The 21,621-nt window shown below is 41.2% G+C and overlaps 1 protein-coding gene across 1 annotated transcript in view; it reads right to left on the minus strand.

Moving 5' to 3' along the window:
• LOC129412350 (calmodulin-binding transcription activator 1) overlaps nt 1-21,621 on the minus strand; it is a 277,417-nt gene that overhangs the window by 100,678 nt on the left and 155,118 nt on the right. The window contains exon 5 of the mRNA XM_055165928.1: nt 4,407-4,542. Coding sequence (XP_055021903.1) covers nt 4,407-4,542 — 136 coding nt within the window. The remainder of the gene's footprint in view (nt 1-4,406; nt 4,543-21,621) is intronic.

Genomic DNA, 21,621 nt, shown 5'->3' on the forward strand with positions numbered 1-21,621 from the left:
ACTGTAAACACAACTGCACACTCAAAGGCTTGACAATACCTTAAAACATCAGCCTGCTGCTTTTTGAGACCATAACTTTTTATTTACACTGGGTAACAAAGCTTATTTTTAAAGCTATTTTCTAAGACAACAATTCAAGCTGGTTTGGTCACAGAAAATACCAAAGGGGATAATAATTTAAAGGGACTGAACACTTTTTTTTTTTTTCCATGTGATGAAGTCCTAGTAGTCTCTGTCCCACTATGTCTCTTAAGGTCAAAATTAAATTGCTTTGTGCTGGCTGCATTTAATTCTAAAATATTTTTTTATTGACTGCAAACCTGGAAGTAATCCTGGGGCTCTGTTAGCATGCTAGTTGTTATTAGAATTACAGTGAGAAAAAAAATCTGCTTTGTCCTCTGAAAGTTGTGAAAACTGTTTCAAAACTCATCACACTAACTGAATAACCAAGATGCTAAGAAAGCGAAGAATAGCTTGGGTCCAGTGGAAACTGTTTAAAGGGCTCATATTACACTATTTTTAATGATAATGTCCATCAAAAACATATCAAGTTCCTACCATACCTTATCTCAAACTGAAAACACTGTTCAGCCTTGTGATGTCATGTGGCAATACAAGATGTGTTCCAGTGTGTTTTTCCACTGTGTTTTTTAAACTCCATACACCTTCACTAGAATCATTTCGATACTTTCAGCCCTGGAATTGCCAAACTCTGCTCAACTAAAGGTAAAATGTAGCTGTTAACTTGAAAACTACTGCTACATGACATCGAACAGAGCATTTTGAGTGCTGAATGAAAACAATACACAACTCCAGATATGTTTTTATGAGGTCCAACATCCATCAATATTGGGTAATACAGGACCTTTAAAATAAATTAGTTCTGTTTTTCACATTTTGAGACTAAGAATTAGGTGTCTCTAGCTGTAAGTCAGTTCAGAAAAGTCACATAAGACACATAGGTATAACATATGACAATATGGTCTACATGTATGTGGTGAATTATTGAAGAAAAATGCCATCAGTCAGTGCGCGTACAGTCCTTTTGAGAATAATTCAAAGCCACTAAATGGAGCTTTAAAATGCTTTTTGTATTTGATGTCAAGTCGAATGAGTCAGTTAATGCCTCCTGTAGAAAAATGGTCATACGCTTCACATGTCCATAGAATTAAAGCGTGCCGGCCGCCGCTCTATAAGTACAGGAGCATTAAGTGCAACTGGAGAGCTGCCCAGGGGGTTTGTTTAAGCTATATTCACAGATGTCTGGATAATTTTAGACCTTTATGTTATGTTTCCACTTGTTCAATGTGGCAGTTACAAGTGCGGGAAAAGCTATACTATAACCTCCCGAGTGGCTGTGTGACCATTGAATAAAAGCTTTCATACGGAGCTCTCCATGGTGCTAGTGAGGACGGTTCAGTCCTGTGGTCAGCTGGGAGCACTTCCACATCTGTGCTGAAGAGGGCACCCACCAAATGATGTGTAATGGCAGCTATAATAATTTACAACAACATTAGATTTACAAAATGATAGTGTAGTAACTCATTATGTTTTAAAGGTCACAATGCAATCTTCTAAGGGTGTTTTAATTGTTGCTTTTGATTGAGTGGGGAAATGAACTTGAAGAAAATGTGAACAGAAATGTGTATTTAAAAGTCAAAATTTTAATTAATCTGACGGTTAATGTGCAAAAAAAAAAAGTGTAATCAAAAACACTTAAATCTGTTTTGTACGTAAAGGGCACTTGTTCAGAAAACCTTTAAAAACATAAATGTACTCAAATAACAATATGTCTACACTTCATCTACAGATTAAATATTGGCAATGCATAAATAGCACTTTATTTTTATAGATACACCATTATCTGATTTCTGGAGTAATCAGATTATTGAAAGCGTTATATCTGATGTGAGTAATCTGATTTCTTTCTGATTGTTCACACTGTGCAGGTTTTGACAAGGGACTTTTATGCAAAAAGGGCAAGCTAATGTGGCAAAGACAAAATTGAAAGAAATTGAAAGATATGTGTTAAATGTCATTGTATCTTTTCTTTCAAATACAGCAGTTACTCTAAAAAGCCACTGATTGAACTGACAGCTGATTTTTTTTAATTTTTGCATGTAAACACACACCAAAATTAGATCTAATTACAGAGTTAGCTGATTATTATTCATTTTTTCTGGCAATGTGAATGTACTGATTCAAATAAAGATTTCGATTTTTGAGTGATGATTTTATTTTTATTTATTTTTAACTGCCCATGTCTCAAATCTATTTTAAAGTACGTGCCTGTTCTGATAGTGTGGCTGTGTATTCCCAGCAGGTTATCAGAGCGGAGCAGGCCCTGTGATGACACTGAGGGGCCGGCCGGGCAGGAGGAAGAGGAACATTTTGTTGGAGTGACAAATCTGTGGAGGAGCACAAACAACGCAGAGCCCCTGATGGGAAGAGGCCTTAGCTTTGTCTTTGTCACTGTGTGAAGCACCAGCTCACTACAGCGTCCCTCTGCTCTGCACTTATGTCTACAGGTGAGGACTGCCAAAATCTCACAAATGTACCGTTCCATCTCCTCACATCAGCTCTTGTGGCTAGACTAGAACAATACATGAATACTGGACTTATATTTATCAAGTACTATACCAGGAGGAAATTACAACTCTATTAATATTTTGCAATGACGTCATGCTACGGGTGTTCTACATGTATCTCTAACGGTGGAATGTTTAGGAGTAGCAAATACTGTCAAAAAAGTTTTTAAATGGTCTCAATCAAGAAATAAAAAATCACAAATTGGATTTAAACACATCTTCAGGAGTCTGTGATCAATAGTCCTGCTTAGGAGTTTAATTTTCAACAAAAATGGTGAGTATCAGTAACTAAAAAGTTGCTGGCTTATGCTAGCTAGCTTGTGACTGTAATTTTATATGGAGGGACTTGTTACAAATCAGCTCACCTCTTGTAGATCCAGCTAAATCAGTTCCTTCTGGTGAGATTGTGTGAATATAAAGCACAGATTAAAGTCTAATAAAGCCTCAGACAGAGCAGTGCCTACAGTTAGCATCACACCCCTAGGGAATGTTGACGACCTCAGCTGCAAAGTATCAATTATCTTCAAAATCTCCAGAAAAAAAACAGATTTTCTTGTAATCAAATGCTCTCAAATTTGCTCTAAATTTTAACTTCCAGATTTGATGATATCATACAACCAGATGGTACTTTTGAAATAAATAATCAAAAGTTAAATCCACAAATGTTGAAGCTACAATTTCTGCAAATATGTATTTGAACACACTTTTTAACTACAAAAGCTGCACGTTGACAATACTATTTTTACCTGTCCCCATTATATATTATAACTATGCAGAATTTTGTGGTAAGAAATATTGAAATAGATAAACCTTTACTCTTCCTTACTGTAAAAACAACAGCTGCCACTATTTCTTTAAACTATTTGCAACTTTGACTGTAAAAATACTTTAATTTACTGAAGTAAATATTTTGCCTATTTGATCAGATGATATCCTGGGAATCACTATTACACACTTAGACAACAAGACCAAAACAAAGTAGAGGACACATCCCAGATAAGATGAGAAAGTCTATCTCATGCACGGCTGCCAATAATTCTCCACTTTTTGCATCTTTGACTATAAAAACTATCTGGCTTGGCTGAGTAAATATATTGTCTGTGTCACAATTTGCCTGAGCATTCATTTCTATATATTTAGACAACATTGCCAAAACAAAGCCAAGCCAAATTTTAGACAAGTTGAGAATGTCTATCTTATGCCCGGCTGCCAATAATTCTCCTCTTTTTGCATCTTCGACTGGAAAAAAACGTCTACTTCACAATTTTCAGATAATGCCTTGAGTCTTAATTTGTATACATTCAGACAACACTGCCAAAACAAAGCTAAGGCTGCATTTCAGACAAGTTGACAATGTCTATCTATCTGTATCCATACACAGCTGCCAACATTTCAGCAGGGGTCCCTTATAGCTCCACCACATCTCAACTTGAGCTGGAATGAAACCAGTGTGAACAGCCCCAGACATGAGTGGACCTTGTACTGTGTAGCCTGGAATGGGGAGTGACTACAACACAGCAGCGAGTTGGGGCCATGTTAGCTCCACAGCCGCGCTTTGAGCCAGCAAGATTAATGTAGGCTCTCCGGAGCAAAGGCAACATCCAGGGCCTTAATAAGGTACAAACAATCGGTTCCACTCCACCGGCTTCCCAGGGAAAACTATTGTTGTGCTGCATTGTTTCTTGGTGAGCCTCCTTGGAGACATAGCTTGACTACAGCATGTGACTGTCTACATTGCAGCCAGGGGAGAGAGAGAGAGAGAGTGTGTCTGGATCTCCTCTCTCTCTCTGTATTCTCTCCTTTCATTCGTTCACTCACCTCCACTCCCTGCACTTTCAACTTCATGTGATCCTCCCGTGTGGTCTTGCCGTCTTTCCGCTTCTTCCAGCAGTAGCCATCTTTTCGATACTTCACCTTCTTCCTATTGTACAATATCATCGACCCATTCTGCGGCCTGGGACGTAGAGAGAGATAGAGAGACACAGAGAGAGAGAGCAAAAGAGAAAAAGATAAGATGAGAGGAATTTTTAGGCAAAGCTACAGCACAGCTCAGGGACTCATTTTGGAGATGTACAAAGAGGGTCGACACGAGTAGCGCAGCACGGAAATGCACCAGTGACTGAGATGACAAGACTTCTTTATGGTGTTTTTTAGCATCGCCACAGTTTGACGACGAACAAAGCTTTTCTTCTGCATAGATTTTTCACCCAATGGAAACTAGTAAGAGTTTGGTAGACCATGAGCTGCTAAATTACATTACATGAAGGCCAGTACATAGGGCTAGCAGGGGATGGGGTGTCCCTTTCTTATTTCTCATTCATCCAACTTAAATGAGTTGTGGTGTTGAAGTCCCCAGAGCGGTGCGAAGATCCCTCCCTCACGCCCCATTCATAATTCATACCCCCAGCACCAGACCACAGCCCGCAGGCTCATAACCATATAATCTAACTATATTTGATACTAATCTTCCTTTCCCTCTCCATTTGTAACAGGAGGCGTTTGGGGTTTAACACAAAGTAGGAGCATAAAACATTAACGCCCTTTCGACAATTAGTGGGCAGTTGAGGGCAGTTTTCCGTGTGTGTGTGTGTGTGTGTGTGTGTGTGTCCCCGTGCGTGTGTGTGTGTGTATTTGTGTTTATGTTAAATTGGCTTGTCATTCGGAACCCATACATATGCTACAACGCACATTCATTTCCCATCAACCCTTGCACGCATACAACACCACAGCTGCTGCGATTTGGAGCGCTCCCAAAAATAAAAATGGGAAAACAGGTTTGCGTTGTGTTTGATGCCTCGCGGTGTCTGAGTGCTGCCTGCCCGAGCTGCTGATAGAAGTACAGAGGGGGGCTTAACCATGCAGGCTGCTGGTTAGCCTTGTTAGCTGTGAATATTACATGCTCAAAACACAGCCAGAAATGTGTAAATGTGAAACCACAGAGGCTTAGCACATTGGGGTCTTGCGTAACAGCATCAACTCGCCACATACTCTGATGTTTGGCTGCGTGTGTGATATCGTAAAGGTGGGCGACATTCAGTGCATACTCATAGTCATGGTCGCTTGTTGCAAATATAATAACTGCAATACGCAACATATAACAAATAAATAAGAATACCTCTATTAGATTTAATGTATTGTTTTCTTATTATCTGTATTTATTATTTATGAATACATTACTGGATAAATTATGATTTATTTATAAGTTTGTTAAATTTTAAAGGCCTTCATTAAACAATAATGACTCTTGTGAGCTTTAAACCATGTTATAATGCTGTTACTTTCTCAAAAACATACCTGGAGTTATGTTCTGTTTCATTCAAACATGTTTGAATGATCCTTTATTGTTAGTCTGTCTACATCTCCAAAGCTCAAAATGCTCTGTTCCACCTTGTGATGTGATTCAAGTTAACAGCTGCCTTTTACATTTAGGTCAGTATGGATTGGCAATTCCAGGGCTAAAATTATCCAAATGATTCTAGTGAAGGTGTATGGGTTTAAAAACAGAAGAAGAGCACTTCCTGAATTAACACGTGGCATCACAAGGTGAAGCAAAGTGTTTTCAGAGCTCAGACTAAATATGTAGGGTTTGTGCGCTGAACTCGTGTGAATGAAACAAAACACAACTCCAGGTATGTTTGTGATGAGGAAACAACATTATAACATGGATCAGAAAATGGTGTACTATAAGATTCCAGGTTCTAGTATTATTATTATTATTATTATGTTTTAATTGCAGTTCTTATGCTTACATTTCTCCTTTCATTATTTTACCGCTTTCTAATTTAGCGTCTGCAGGAAAATATTGAAATTGTCATTCTGAAGTTATGCAAACTTAGAATATCACATAAATCTTCTGTAATAAGAAAAACTGTCAATACAAGGCAAACAGAGGAGTATAATCAGTGTAATCTTTCAAACAATGGTAAAAGGAAATGTTTCAGCATTTTTATGTTTACTGTTTTACTCCACTCAAGATACTTCGTTCAACAAAGCCATTTAAAGGCACATTTTAGCATACTTCCAATAGATTGCAAAGAATTACTGTTGTTGGGAGAGTCCAAAAGATTTTCATATATTTGATTTGTCAACAGAGCGCACCCCTATATACAGTAGATTGTTTATTTATAACATTGCATTTTGTAAAGAGAGAGGTGAGGTGCTGGGGTTGTCTTTTGGGACTGGAGGTTTGCCTGTTTATCTCGGTATCACTCATCCATCATTTCCTGGTCTGGATCTCAGGGGCCAACCGGAGAAGAGACGGGGGTGAAGATGGGGGAGGGAGGGGGGTGTGGGGTCCCAGTAGCCTCCCACCACCGCCCACCCCCACCTCTGTTGCCCCTGACAACACCTGCTAATGAGAGCCTTCACTCAGATGACCACGGGCCCACTCCTCTCCTGGACATGAGTGTGTGTGAGGCGTGCACTGGGGGGTGTTTAGGCTTCCTCCCCTGGTCCAGCGCTCTGCTCCTCTGCTGCTCCACTTATGAACGATCCCACGCCTCAAAACTTCTCTGCTGACACCATTCAATGTACTTTATACTATAGATAGAACTGAGGTCTGTGCCACTGAAGAGCCAAACGGGAAGTGCATGCGTAATATATGCATGGAAACTGCTCATTTTATGTTATTATTTTAAGTTATAGGAAATTTGTGAGGAGAGGTCACTAGAGACAAGAGCAGTGGTTAGCAAAAGTGCGAGTACTGCGAAAATTGTCCAGAAAAGTTGTCAGACTACACCTTTTATTTTTGTATATAATTTTTAAAAGTATATATGTAAATATATATATATAAATGAAAAACATTAACTGATGAACTTAACTGAGTAAAAGGCTCTTGACTTGACTTGCATGGACTAGAGAGATAACTACACTTGCTTCATGCTCACTTCGGTAAAATATGCTTTGAGTGGTCCATTGTAGTAGGAATGGTAAAGAACTAGAGGGTTTACACTTGTCATGCTCATTTGAAAAAGAATCAGGTACAAAAAAAAGAAAACAAACACCTAAATGAAATATCAATACATACTCGCTCTGTATATTCTGGAGATGTTAAGCGAGACAGAACTGTAATCATTAATTAATATTGGTCAAAGTTAAATCTCAGCTTAAATCACAAAGTAGTTGTAAAATGAAGATGCACATAACTTTATTTACTGCCCCCTGCAGGTGCAAAAATTTACAAAATATTATGTAACTAGTACAGCCTGAGTTTGTTGCAAAGTTTGTGAAATTATGAGTTTCTGAAGGTGCACATCAGAAAATAGCAAACTTTTTCTGACAAATGTCACTTGAAGGACGAAGGATGCTCAGAGCAGCAAAAGGAATCAATCAAGAAATGTGAATGGTTTTCTCTAAAAATGTGATCCTCTTATTTGTTTCAACATGATTCCAGGTTTGTCCTTCAGAAGATGGAGGCGTGTGTGTTTTTTCTAATGTAGCGCTGCATGAGACACAAAGATGGGCACAGATGAGATAAGGTGGAAAATCAAATGACACAGGGCTATCTGATCTCCTCTGGAGCACTGGAAATTGGGGTGAGGCTTCGGTGTCAGAGGCTCTACACCGTATTTATCGGCGTGCCACAAAAACTTATTCGCTCAGCTATTTTTGAGGGACTGTTAGGTAGATGCTATTTTCAATTCAAGGCACTTTGAGCCCAGCGGTGAAAGCCTATAGGTCCCACACTGAAGTAGGTCTGAGTCATAGGCCAAGCTCAAACCCATGGCTGGGCATCAGAATGTCTGCTCACATTTCTACTGTCTATTCCACTCAGCGCACACCTCTGTATACTTAGTCCTTCCAATTAATCTTATCAGAATGATACATATTTAGACACCTGACGGAAAAGCTAACTGCTCCGTTATCAAATGAGCGCCTGTGTCTCAGATGCCTAAACGCGCTGCATTAATATGGAAATGGGGGCCTCTGACAAAGAGCACATGGCTTCACGCACACGTCTCTCTCTCCTCTTTGGAGTTTGCAGCGATAATAAGCTTTAGCCTCCAGGTGGTGTTAGGCCTTGTCCAGTCCTTTAGGAATCATTCATTTACCCAGGTAATGGCATTCACTCAATCAGATTTGTTCATTTGAAAAACTCAGCAGAGATGGAGGGGAGGGAGAGGGGTTATGAGGCTGGTGACGTGTTCTGCATAAGAAAACAAAGTCAGAGGAAAAGTCCCAGGCTCCTCTCCAGTGTCTCCAGACAGAAGAGGAGCTAAAACAGGCCCACGCATCTGTGAATGTGGGAGAGTCTGCTCCAAAAGAGATCAGTGTAAAAAACCCACGGCCCTGGTGAATCATCCCAAATCCTCAAATGTTCCCACAAATACAGAGATAACACTTTCAAAGTTTACCTCTCACCGAAATAAACATGGCTTATCACGTAAGAGCAAAGTCTGCATGGGCACTATTCTTAGAAGTAAACCAATTTCACTCCACAGGAAACAGCACAGGGAAACAGCATCTTACTAAAAGAGGGAAGCTATTTGTACTTTTGCTAAGCAGTGACTTATTCCAAATTAACTCTCTCTAAAAGACCACTTGACTTTAGTGCAATGCAATTTTCTTAATTGTAATATTGTTTCCAAAATTTCAAGGAAAGGTTTATGAGTTCAGTAAAAGAAAGTGCCTATTATCCGTGAATTAGAAACATCCGCTGAAGTCGTTTGTTACTGAAAATGTTATTTAAACGTACTGCAGGTAGGTGGCACAGCATCTGCAGGATTCCATGGAAGAAGAATGTTAAACTCTTACTTTGGAAAATTCCCATGTTCTGTGTCATGACATTTCCATGGAAAACAAGCAGAAGGCCCAAGTAAGAGTCAGGTTTGTGGCCGACCTGGCCCTGTTGTATCCTCACATATCACCACTATTGCAATTTATGTTACTGCTGTCTGATAGTGTGCCAGCTTTGGCCCGACAGAAGACCAGACAGCACAGGTGAATCTGAAGAAAGGCCAGTTGAGGGGGAGGGGGGGTTCACATCTGCCATCTACAAAAAAAAATTAATACAAATAAAAAAATCACAAATGATAGTGTTAAAGAATAAAAAACTCATCTTGCAAAATAAGACATATATTGACCTTAGAGCTGCCAATCTCCACAGCAAATAAGTTATACAAACTACAACACTATTTTCAAACGCCCCAGAGAAAGAGTGCATTGTTGATTTGTTGGTTGCACAAATCAGCCTACTTTATATCATATTTTAGCAGCAAAGCTTTTCTCTGTTTCGCTATTTAAATAAAATTGATTGCATCTTAACCAGGAATATCAACCACAGCGGATGTACGGGTAAATAGCGCTTAGAGGCAAAAGTGGGCGTGGCAGAATCAGGTGAATAACATAAACAGTGCATCCATGTTTACCGGGGTCAAAAGGTCAGTCCAGATGGATTTTCTTGATCTTGGAAAACCACAGCTACACCACAGTGCCCTCTCCCTCTTCCTCCTCCTCCTCTTCCACCCCCTCCCCCTCTCTCCGCTGTACCCCCATGTTGCCAGAGGTTTGATTAACACCACATACACGCTGTTCTCATATCGGTGACGGTGGGACTGGCAGAGCGGCGGGCGCACGGGGGGACATGGCGAGCCCGGGAGGCTTTGAAGATCGCAGGTTGAGCCGGTTAGCGCCCTCGAGTGGCGCAGGGGGGGAGGGCGCACCTGCTGTTCTCAATTACCCATCTGAGCCCTCAGCCATCACAGCCTTTACCCCACTGTGTCAACAAGCCTAACCACATACACACACACACACACACACACACACACAGACACACACATAGACACACATACACACATATAGACACACACGCACCTGCACAACCTATTAACTGTAAATATGAGGCTGAAATACGCCCCCCAGCTCTCGTATGCATCAGGAGCCTTATGCACTAAGTTGTTGGCGTGCAGAGGTATAATTAATAGTTGTGAGAGTGACAAGACATCAATAAGAGCCTGATGTTGGTCATTACGTCGCCTGTCAATCACAGAGAAAACATAGGTCACAAGTGGTGAGGCAAGAAAAACACAGCCAAGAGATGTTCTAACAAGTAGTTTCTTTAAGTCGCTATTCTGAAAAGCTGTAGAATCTGGAATTAACGTGTCAACAAAAAACTATAGCGTGTTTTTACTTTATAGTTTTCAGCAGTAAGCAACTAAAAAGCATATTGTTATCTGTAGAACTAGCTCAAATACATCCACCACCAGCTTGTCTCTCATAGATGTTAAAGCTTTGTCTGTAATGTTTCACAGTATAACATTAAACGTATCTATGCACATGAAGACGGCTGAAGATGCCAATCGGCCAAGTTACAGGTGAGATCTGCTGAAAGGCAAGCTTGTTTTCAATAAGAATGCACGATTTTAGACTATCTCTGAGCAGCAAACACCTGTAATTGAATAAATACAAGATAGAAAAGTTAAATACCATACTGTGAAACATCCCAGACAAGCAGGGGGGTGACACCATTTTTTAACTTTAAAGGTACACTGCATAACTTTTCGAATGTCCATCACCTGCTTGTCTCCATGGAGATGTTATTGGTTTGTCTCAGTTGTTCCACAGTATGACATTAAAATATCTGTCTTGCTTTTACTTAATTACATGTGTTTTTAGTGGCTTAAAAACAGGCATTCTTACTGGGAGCGGGCTTGCATCTCCACAGATGTGATCTGTAACTTCCCTTTTGGCATTACTTGCTAAGTGTAATGCCATAATGTGGAACACTTCAAGCAACAGAATACCATTTCTATGGAGAGAAGCAGGTAAAGGACCCTCTACCAGAAAAGTTGCACAGTGCAGCTTTAATCATAAATAGTTTTGTATATAGCTTTGGTTTTCATTTATCTTTTACCCAAGATTTGTGGACATGGGTTATAAAGTAAAGAGTGCTCCATGAAATCTTGTCCCCTGATCATAACATAGCACATATGAGGATAAAGGTGTTATGTCGACCATATCCACACATCACATGAGAGTGATGTCTCAAAGATAAGTCTCTGCCTCTGTCACTAGAATGCATTCTGAAGGTGTTTGCTAAAACTACTTTAAATGTAAATCTGCCATGACTCCACCATTGAGATTCATTGTGTTACTGTGGACCATTCAAACTGGCCCTTTAATGTTATGTCCTTTATACCCTATACTCTTATACTTGTAGCCTCATGTGCTTTAATACACGGTGTTGTAAAATTCACATATAGACAATCACTGCGTAGACAAAAGCTACTATCTAAAAGAAAGCAGGTGGAAATGCGAGCAGACGTGCCCATTGTTTAGGCTTACTGAAACAGAACAACTTATGCAAAGGTACCATTTTTACATTATACAGCGTTGTACCTACTAATGTTTATAATAAATGCTACAGGAACAAAGGAAGGTGTATTTATGCAGGGCAAAATTACACAAACAAAAACACAGACCTCTTTCAAAGCATTGGTTCAGTATCACACAATTAAAATGCTCATGTAGCCTTGAACAGAGAGAATTAAATGTAGCTACCAAACTATGAAATATCAGTATCAAAAATAATCTGCCAAAACGAATCATTTGTTTATAAAGAGTTATGATTTAGTCTGTGCTGCAAAATGATTGCTCAAATGAAGTGTCTAAATCAGAGACGCGCACCAGGAAACAGCGATAAAAGTGAGTGATAAGGTTAACTTAGAGCTAACATGGTTTAACATAGTGCTCTGCGAGGCACTACAGATGGAGCACAATGTTTGTTTACCCAATGTGTTGCACTAAATACAACAGTAATGATGAGCGGGTAGCGGGTCCCCTGGAGTTGTAATTCAGGATTGGAAGACAGATCGCAGCCCCCCTCCCCTCTCTCTATCTCTGCTGCCAGTGATTGCCACAGAACTCCGGCCCGGGCCCACTGCCTTCCAGCACAAAACAGATGTTCAACCGGTACTTATCTCAATGAAAAAATCACACGCAATTTACAAAGAATATAAATTATGTTTGTTGCGAGACATGAGTGTGGCTGTCCCTGTAAGACCCTGCACGGAGGATAAGGGTGAGCTGGTGTGGGAGGGGGTAACATGGCCGGACGTGCATGGCTCTTATCTGGTCCGGAGCAGCAGCAGCAGAACGAGGAGCAGACTGGTGACTGGCACTGATGCGTCCGGATAGCGCTAAGCCCGTTTCATGCACATTTCAGGGAGGCTGCCGACACAACTCACAACTTAACGCTCTTAGCTCAGTGTGCGTCCTGATGTGGGGATGTAATTCACAAATGGCGTTGTCGTACGCTTGCTCCGCCACTCATCACCCTCTGACTGCGTGACCTCACAGAGCAGTTATGTTGGTGCTTTGATGCGCAGCTTAGGTGACACACAATCTGCATCTGAGGAGGTTTTAGCTGTCAAGACGTTTCTTATTCAGAAAATGTGTAACTGACAGGAAGTGCTGATGACATTTACTGGTTCAACGCCATATTTGTTGTGTATGCTATTTCCAGACTTAAGTCGCAACGCATGTTCTTATTTGGAAATAGCAACACAATGATTCATACGCACATTCTAGTGGCTAATCTTCACAAATCTTCTGCGGCGTGACTCTACCTACATCAGAAAAGAGCCTCGCGAGCGCAGTGATGACAGCGTATATGTGGAAGATCAGTGAAGTTTTGTGTTCTCACTATCATAGGGCAACAAGGGACAGCATCGGTTTTATGTTGTGACGTGGAGATGCAGTTTTAGCCGCTTCTATCTCATGAAAAGAAAATACGAAAGCAATTAAATAAGTTGATCGACTCCAGCTCAAAAGGTCAGATCTGTATTCTTAGCAACAACAACCCGTGCTCTATTAAAATCAGAAAGTGAAAGATAAAGTCACCGAGTTAAGGGTATGGACAATTTAGAGCAGCAATTCAAAGCTTTTTATGTCTGCTGTTACCCAACAAGAACAGGAACTCTCGTCAATGACACAGACCATATTAAAGTCACAGAAAGAAGAAAAGCAGAGTGAGATCAGAGGAAGAACTTCAAAAGAGATGATTTGAAGACAGATTATAAAGGCCAGGCACAAACCAGAAAACCTTGAAACCTACATCCGTTCTTCTGTAAATTTAACAATACTAAATATCCAAGTTCATTTTTAACAAGTGGAACTATCCAATTTTGTTCTGTGCTGTTGACAAAAATTAATTTCACCCCAGTACAGATATATTTTATATTGTAAATTAAGAGATTGTAGAATAGATTGTAAACTGCACACATTAGTATAGACAGCAGCAATAGCTACATTTGTATAGATATAGATTTGTATAGATATCCACTTGTAACTGCACAATAACCCTGCTTTGCAAGTAAGAAAGTCAGGAGTAAACTTTTGATTTCATGATATTGCAATTTTTCAAAACCTCGATTATTAAAGACCTAAATTAATAGATGGCGAGGAGAAAATTCAGTTTGTCGACTAGACTTTGGTTGAAGATGTTTTGCAACTCATCCAAGCTGCTTCTTCAGTTCTGGTCAGAAACTGGTGGACACTTCCTTATATCTGTCTGCAGGAAGGAGCTAACTAACTACTCTGAAACTAACACACCTATTTATTTACAGTTTCTGTTAGTTAGTTAGGCCTATTGACCTGTGCAGAGTGTGAGGTCTAATTAGTATAACAATTCAGTGCCATAATGGAGATTCCACACCTCTGGACCTGACCTGGCTACACCTATTGTTCTCTTGTTTGTTTTGATTTAGGTTTGAGGATGGAGTTGTAAATAGAAGATAGATGGTGTCTGAGTCCTCCATTTCTGTTTAGAGAAGGATTCTCTTTCTTAACAAAAATGGCTTCTCAAACCAATTCTTTTCTCTGGCTAAAATCTGTACCTTGCTGTCCTCAAATGAGTGGCCCATGGCTTTCAAGTGGAGATGTACGGCAGACTGAGGTCCACTGCTGCTCTCTCGTCTGTGTGCGAAACATCTTCAACCAAACTAACTTTTGTGCAGTCGACAACCTGAATTTTCTCCTCGTCATGGATTCCACCTGGACGACTGAGGGATTCTTCACACTAAATTAATAGAATTAATTAGAGTAAATGTCCAGCCATAGTTTATGTGTTTCTTAAGGTAGAAATGATACTGATGTGCGCTATCTGCATCTAATTATAAAGCGTTTTGTCCACCAAGAATCAGGAAGTGTGGTATTTGCATGCTAGTTGCAGCTGCAACAGCTCTGAACATTGTGAAACATGCTCATAGACTCATCTAAATGAATAATCAGCATGACAGAAAAGTAAGGAATAACTTTAGACCACTGCAAACTGTTTAAGATAAAGTAGCTGTGTTTTTAATGTTGGGCGATAGTAAAAATCAGGTCGAGCAGCTTTAACAGGACAACAGCGTGAGGGACAAGGACAGCGCCTCATGCCAAGAGCGGCTTATGCATCACCTGGACACTGCCACCGACCTTCCCCTATTGATCCCCCAGTGACGGAGCACAGCTAAGGCCAGCTATTGAACCACTTATGATTAATTCACAAATCCTGCCTTGTCCACAAAAAGGGAAAGGAACAAAGCACAAACAGGCAGAAGTGAGACGACCAGAGAGGGAGGGAGGGAATAAGGTCAGGAAAGTAGATTTGAAAGTACGACACAGCCCCAGAGTTCATGGCGGTGTTAAACTGTGGGTGAGCGGGCTGTAGCACACTTTGGTCACAGGCGTAGCGCGGTGGCACAGGATGGCGCTGCGGAGGGAAGCAGTGATAAAAGGAGAAGTGTGTCCCTCCCCTCCGCTCTCCGTCTTATTTTAGTCATGAGGATGAAGCCGGGGAGGGCCAGGGGTTGAAATAGAGCTGTAACTCTATCTGTGTGCTGAAGCGAATCAGAAAGTCTATCCCACCTTTCACCTGGGAATCACAGCTCTGCCCGTGCCCTGCCTGGTCACTATACCAACCACAGACTGCCATCATGGGATTAATTGGAGCCCAGGGGCCCAGTGGAGGCTCAAATACCAGGAGAAATCACAAGGCACATGGATTTAGGGCTGCACAATTAATCGTAATAGAATCAAAATTGCAATTTTAGTTGGTGAAATTATCAAATTGCAAAGGTTGCACTTATTTTGAATAAAATGTACTAAATATGCTGTCTATTTATAGAAAATCTTGTTGGTTGTACTTGTTGTTTGATGCACTTTTTTAGTTTTTTAGTTTTTGTCCATGTTATAGTTGTTTCACCTCATTTACCTCATGCATGTTTAAGTAATCTTTATACTCCTGTTTTGAAGATGTTATTTCTCCAATCAGCCCTTGTTTACACTGCCACTGGTATACGCCCACTGCTTACTCCAATTTTATTCAGCATAGGATTTGGCAGCTCTGCTATTTATTTATTTATTTTTAAATCTGCTACTCACCAGCATAAACTGCAACTGTCCATCTGAGGTGCCGACTACTTGGCTCTTTGTTGTGATTTACGGTAACATCAGCTCTCATTGGGCACCAGAATTTTCAGATGTAGAAGTTAATGGACTTGTTTCTTTTATTAAGTCATTTTAGATCAATACTGTGATTTAAAATCAAATTATAACATAATGCTCCATATAGAGCATACTATATTGCAGACGGAAGCACAATATTTTCTTGAATGCTTTTGAAGTTATTTACAACATGCAAAAGAATCAAGTTTTTCAATCATCTATTGCAAATCTAATCACAATCACAATACTTGTCAGAAAAAGCGCAATTGGATTTGATGCAGCCCTATGACGGACATCAGTCTTGGTCAAATGATAGTGTCCATGCAGATCAAATCAAACTGCAAGCGCCGGAGCCGATAGTCTGGAGGTAAAACTAAACATATTGTAGCTGCAGACACCTCCGCAGAAGTGCCTGGATTGGATAGAGACTTTCATTTGTGATCTCTGTGTGGTATGGGGATTTCACACAAACACTGACACACGGTGACTCACCAAAATAAATACAGCTCATGCCAGAATGTGGAGGAAACACGCCACAGGCTCAGGGCCGCCTGCTGCATCATCGGCAATCTGAGATGGAAGGAGTGACTGTGTGCCTGGCAAAACACCACTCAATTTAGGCTGGAGGAACTTGGTATTTCTCAGACTTCTAATGAGGACTGAGTGTATTGACATAGTATATCTGGCTGTTTCCAATATGGTGCTTGTTATTTGTAGGATAAACTGATTTTTAGGATATCTCGGTTTACATTTCTTGGCCTAGATTAGAAAAAAATAAAGATTGTTTCGTGGGTTTGTAATATAATATAAATAACTGTCAATAATAATAATTCAAAATAAGCTTCAACATTATTGATTTTAATGCCAAATCAATGTTAAAAGGTCTAAAGTCAATTATTAGTAATAAACTTAATTATGACATACCTGATAACGGCACACATAATTATGCTAAAGAAAGAACAAACATACTTCACTATGCACTATGAGATATGACATGAATTGATCAAGAAATCAAATCAGTGACTTAAATTACAAATAATTTTTCTACAATTGTAAAAGTAAAGGTAAAACCTTGAGGCAAAGGTAAGTATAAAAAATAAGGACACTGTTGTAGAATTATGAATCATGTATGAAGTCTATGCTGAGCTAGTAGTAAGGCAGTCCCAGACAATTGGATTCCTCCTTATGTGTTGGTATAAGATGACCTTTGACCTGGGATGTGTCACATGTTTGAGATTACCAGTCAGAGTCCTCCAGACAGGGGCTAAGCAAACTCCCCTCTCCTGGTCATCACCACGGCGACACTGTGGGTGATAGACTGTGCTCCTGTTTTGTTTATCTATCCCGTGCCCATGCTACAGACTCCCTCTAGTGTCTGTACACATCTGAATACCCTCATAAAGTAGTCCGCACAGCACACCCCTAATCATGGCCACCCCTGCCTTCTCATTTTCCAGGTTCAGTGGCCCATGGAGCTCCCACGCACTAAATCATATCAGTGCTTTCTTTCTTTCTCTCCTCCTCTCTCTCCTCCGAAACTGCCTCTCTCCTCTCTGTTCTTCCCTTCGTCTTTTCCTTAGACCCAAACACACGGCACAGGCAACGTAAATGTACGGACAGAACATAACACGTCTCTTCTCTCTTCTTTTATCTGCCATTCTTTTGTTCTGTGAAAAGGCCGCTGTATACAACGCTACAGCGTCGGCAAATTGGCAGAGGGGTTAGAAAGCCGGGAAAGTCTGCAGGTCGACTGCTCGGAAACAAAAGTGATTAATTGTGAATAGGAAAAAGGTCAGGTGGAAAAGAAGAAAGTACAAACAGCTACAAGGAGTGTTTAGGTAGACATGCTAATAGTCAGTGTAAAGTATGAACCTATGCAGTGCCAATGCACAAGAAGTTAAATGGTGTTTGATAAAAAGAACTGAGAACCAAAAAGTTCTGGTGGCATTTTAGAGGTCAAAAGTTCAATGCCTTCTAAAGTGAAATTTAACTTAAACGTGTTAGCTTCCAATTAGCACTTAACCCCAACACTTCCAGCATCTATTGAGAACACACTATATGACATGGTGCACAGACTTAAGCAGAGCCTCAGACTCAAAGAGCTGAGGTGGTGTGAGTTCAGATGGAGCAGAGAGAGGATCCTCCTCTTCTTCACCGTGAAATGTTTATCCTCCTCTGCTCTGAGCAGGACTCCAGCTCTCCTGAGCTACAGCAGCACACAGGCCTGTCACAGCAGCCGCGCTGATTGACTATTTCCTCCATATTTGACACACCAGTGAGCCTGCTCATCAGTCTCCTCGGCAAGTAGGCAGAGAGCAGGGCGGGGTGAGGAGGGTGAGGAGGGTGAGGGGGTGAGGCGGGGGGTCGAGTCAAAGCAACAGCCCCAGCATGGCAAAGAGCTGTGTGCCGGCTCGCAGCTGTGTAAAGGGCCTGGCACAGGCAGACAAAGCCTCAAATTAAATGTATGTTTAATTCATCACCGGGTATGTATGGTTAGCACCACACTCACTTAAACAAGTCATCAGTCAGCCGTACACTATTTTCATCTTACTTTAAAGAGATTATATAGTGTTTTGATAACAGATCATTTTACTCATAAACACCAGATGGCAGTAGCAGGTGGGGGAGATGATAATAATGATTGTTTGGCAAAAACATCAGCAATTTTTACAATTAAAATTTGGGCTTACATTTGCAAACCGCCAGAGACAATTTCAAGATTAGACATAATACCCTTTGGACCCTGTGCAACGAAGCAGGGGCAGGCAGGAGAGATCGGAAATACACAGAAAAGGAACAGATGATGACAGCATGTAAAAGTATCTTCAGATGAGATTTATAAAAGAGACATCAAATAAAATACATTGTAAATTTAAATCACCCTCTAAACATAAACAAAGTACGACAAGCCCAGTTTAAATAGTTGCTGCTGTCTAGTGGAGAATTCTTAGAGGACAATGAGACACTGATGTGTCCAGCATTGTGATAAAGCACTTGTGGAAGCTCTCATATGAATTTACATCATCCCTTGACATTTAGCCCAACACTCCAGTCACTATCAGCGGGAGGTGTTTCTGAGTCGCAGCGCTTTATGTGTATGTGCACCAAGAATTAAATCTCTCAGCCTGACATTTAGCCTGCAGACCACATGCTCCGCTGCAGAAAGTGGCAACATGGGAATGCCAATCTGAAGCCCACAGTATAATATTTGTGTGAGCATGTCTGAGTGTGGCCATGACTGGTACAGTGTCAGTTTAGTTATTAGGAGGAGAGGGCCTAGCGCTCATGCTCCTCCAGAGGGCACCATGGAGCATGCATGACTTAAGCCAGTCTAATGAAGAAGAGGAGGCAGCGCCGAATGCCAGGTGCTATTGAGGGCAGCAGTAGTAAAGACGAGCCACAACTTTAAGATTGTCATTAAACTGTGGCTCTCGTCTGTTTATAGTGAGCTCAGTGTGTCAGAGGAAAGGATCGTAAAGCAGCTCTTTGTCTGTAGCCCATCGATTTATCCTCTTGGTTTGGGTGATGACACTGCTGCTTATGATGTCCTAGCACACTGTAATTACAGAGCACTTCTGTCTTTATTGATGTCACTTTGTTAGTTTAATCACTCTATATTGGGTTTTAGAGTCGTGGCAAGAGCAAAGCTGTGATGTAGGGCAAAAATCATCAATGGAACATCCTCTTTTGAAGATGTCGGGGGCAGAGAGTCTACAGATAATTATTTCATATGCAGTCATCTAAAATAGAGCCACTGCATCTCAGCATCTACAAAGGCACAGAGGTAATGTAAAATCTAATGACTCTTCTGTCTGTGTTATGACCAAAGTCAGAGGGTGGGGGCTCAGTGATGAGGACCTTAATGGAAATGAAACACCTGGGTTCAACCTTGAGAGCCCCTGTTTACACTAGCAGTCCCAGGTGCATGGCTGACTCAGAGTGTGGGGGTGACATACTGTATGTATGATGGGAGAGCACCCAAGGGGGAGTGCCATATGAAGGTGACCTCAGAGAGAAGGCCACCTGCAGCCGGCGCGGGCGGAATGAGGTGACAGGCACCCACCTGTCTGAAAGCAAGCTCATTCTACACCCATCTGCCTGGCCCCTCTGGGAGCACTGTCCCAAAGGGACCCGTGACCCCTGCTGTCGTGGACTCACCCAGTCCTCCTGTCCCTGTCCCTCTGCAGCTGATACCGCCACAGTCACCTGGGAGCAGAGGCCATCCCGGGCTAGTACAGTGCATTACATAGAGGCTCTTTTACTGTGTTTTTCCTCTTTTTGTGTTTGAAAGTGATCCCAGCCCCCAGGCCTGTTATAAGTCTCCTGGTTTGGCTAAGTCATCACAGGTGGCCAGCAGGAAGGCCTGTATTTGCTTCACTCCTTTCCTCTTCCATGTTTCCCAAACTCATCATGGAGTCTTGTAGCAGAGATAATCGCAGGCACAACAGAGCTATTTGGCAACTCAAACAATGGCCACATATAGCACAGAGTGTATTTGTCTCTACGCACGCGGCCGCCTCTGTGTCATTGTTTTGTGGAGAGTGGAGCAGAATTACAGCGTCTGGCCTCCAATCCACCTGTGAGCGGCTCTTTCTTCAGCTCATCTATGGGGCTCCCTGTGCTGCTGCCCTGTGCTCTGGACCTGGGGCTGTGTGCTTCTCTCCCTGGGCCTCTGAGCACTTCTGAGTGAGGACTCACTTCTGACACGGCTTCAGATGTTCTCAGTCCTTCAGGGTGGACAGGCCAACTGCAGCCTCCTCTACTGCGGAAATGATGCTTACCCAGAGCAAAATACCAGACCAAAGACCTGTAGCCTGTCTCTGAAAAGTAAATTAGAATAGAAAGAAACTGGCTACAAAACTGTAAGGGATAGGCTACACATGAAAAAATAAATAACACGCTTTAATCTAATTTGGGGCGGTTTATTAATATTACAATAGGAAACTTGCATGGTGTTGTAATTAAAACAGTTTGGGCCTCAAATAGTGTATGTATGGTGTCGGAGCCTTGTATCTCTGTGGAGTTATCGTCTGCCTGCTTGTTCTGCATGACTGCCTGTTGATTTGCAGCGTATTGGTGTTGCCCTGGCTGCCTCCCCAGAAAAAAGACACAATGATATCTCTACCTATTCACGGCGGACATCACCAGAAGAAGCTGATTAACTGCTCCACTGCTCCTCTGGGGGTGTGAGGCCCTTTATTGTAGGACTCGTCTCAATTAGAAAAAAGTTGAGACAGCAATGAGAATGTGTGTGAAATACAGACATGATGTTCCGCTCTCTAGGCTAGTTATAGAAAGCTAATGTAAAAGATGTTTCATTTAAACTTCCATTGTGTACTGCAAGTGTTCGAACATGTTAAAAAAAACTGAGCCAAACAGAAATACATGAAAGTAGAGGAGGTAGATTAATCACAATTGAGTCAAAACAGTGTCTTCAGTGGTCACAATCAGCAAATCGCAACGACTGAAATGATTGAAGAAACCTAATTTAATCTGCAAAAATACACTGTCAAACCAGAAGCAAGTGGGGTGATTGGATCTTACAAAAATTCAACTGACTCTTCATCAGTCTTATATTTACAGCCAAGATTAGAAAAACAAACAACAC

Source organism: Boleophthalmus pectinirostris, unplaced genomic scaffold, assembly GCF_026225935.1.
Source record: "Boleophthalmus pectinirostris isolate CB_2022bp ecotype Guang Dong unplaced genomic scaffold, ASM2622593v1 HiC_scaffold_8, whole genome shotgun sequence".
Lineage (NCBI taxonomy): Eukaryota > Metazoa > Chordata > Actinopteri > Gobiiformes > Gobiidae > Boleophthalmus > Boleophthalmus pectinirostris.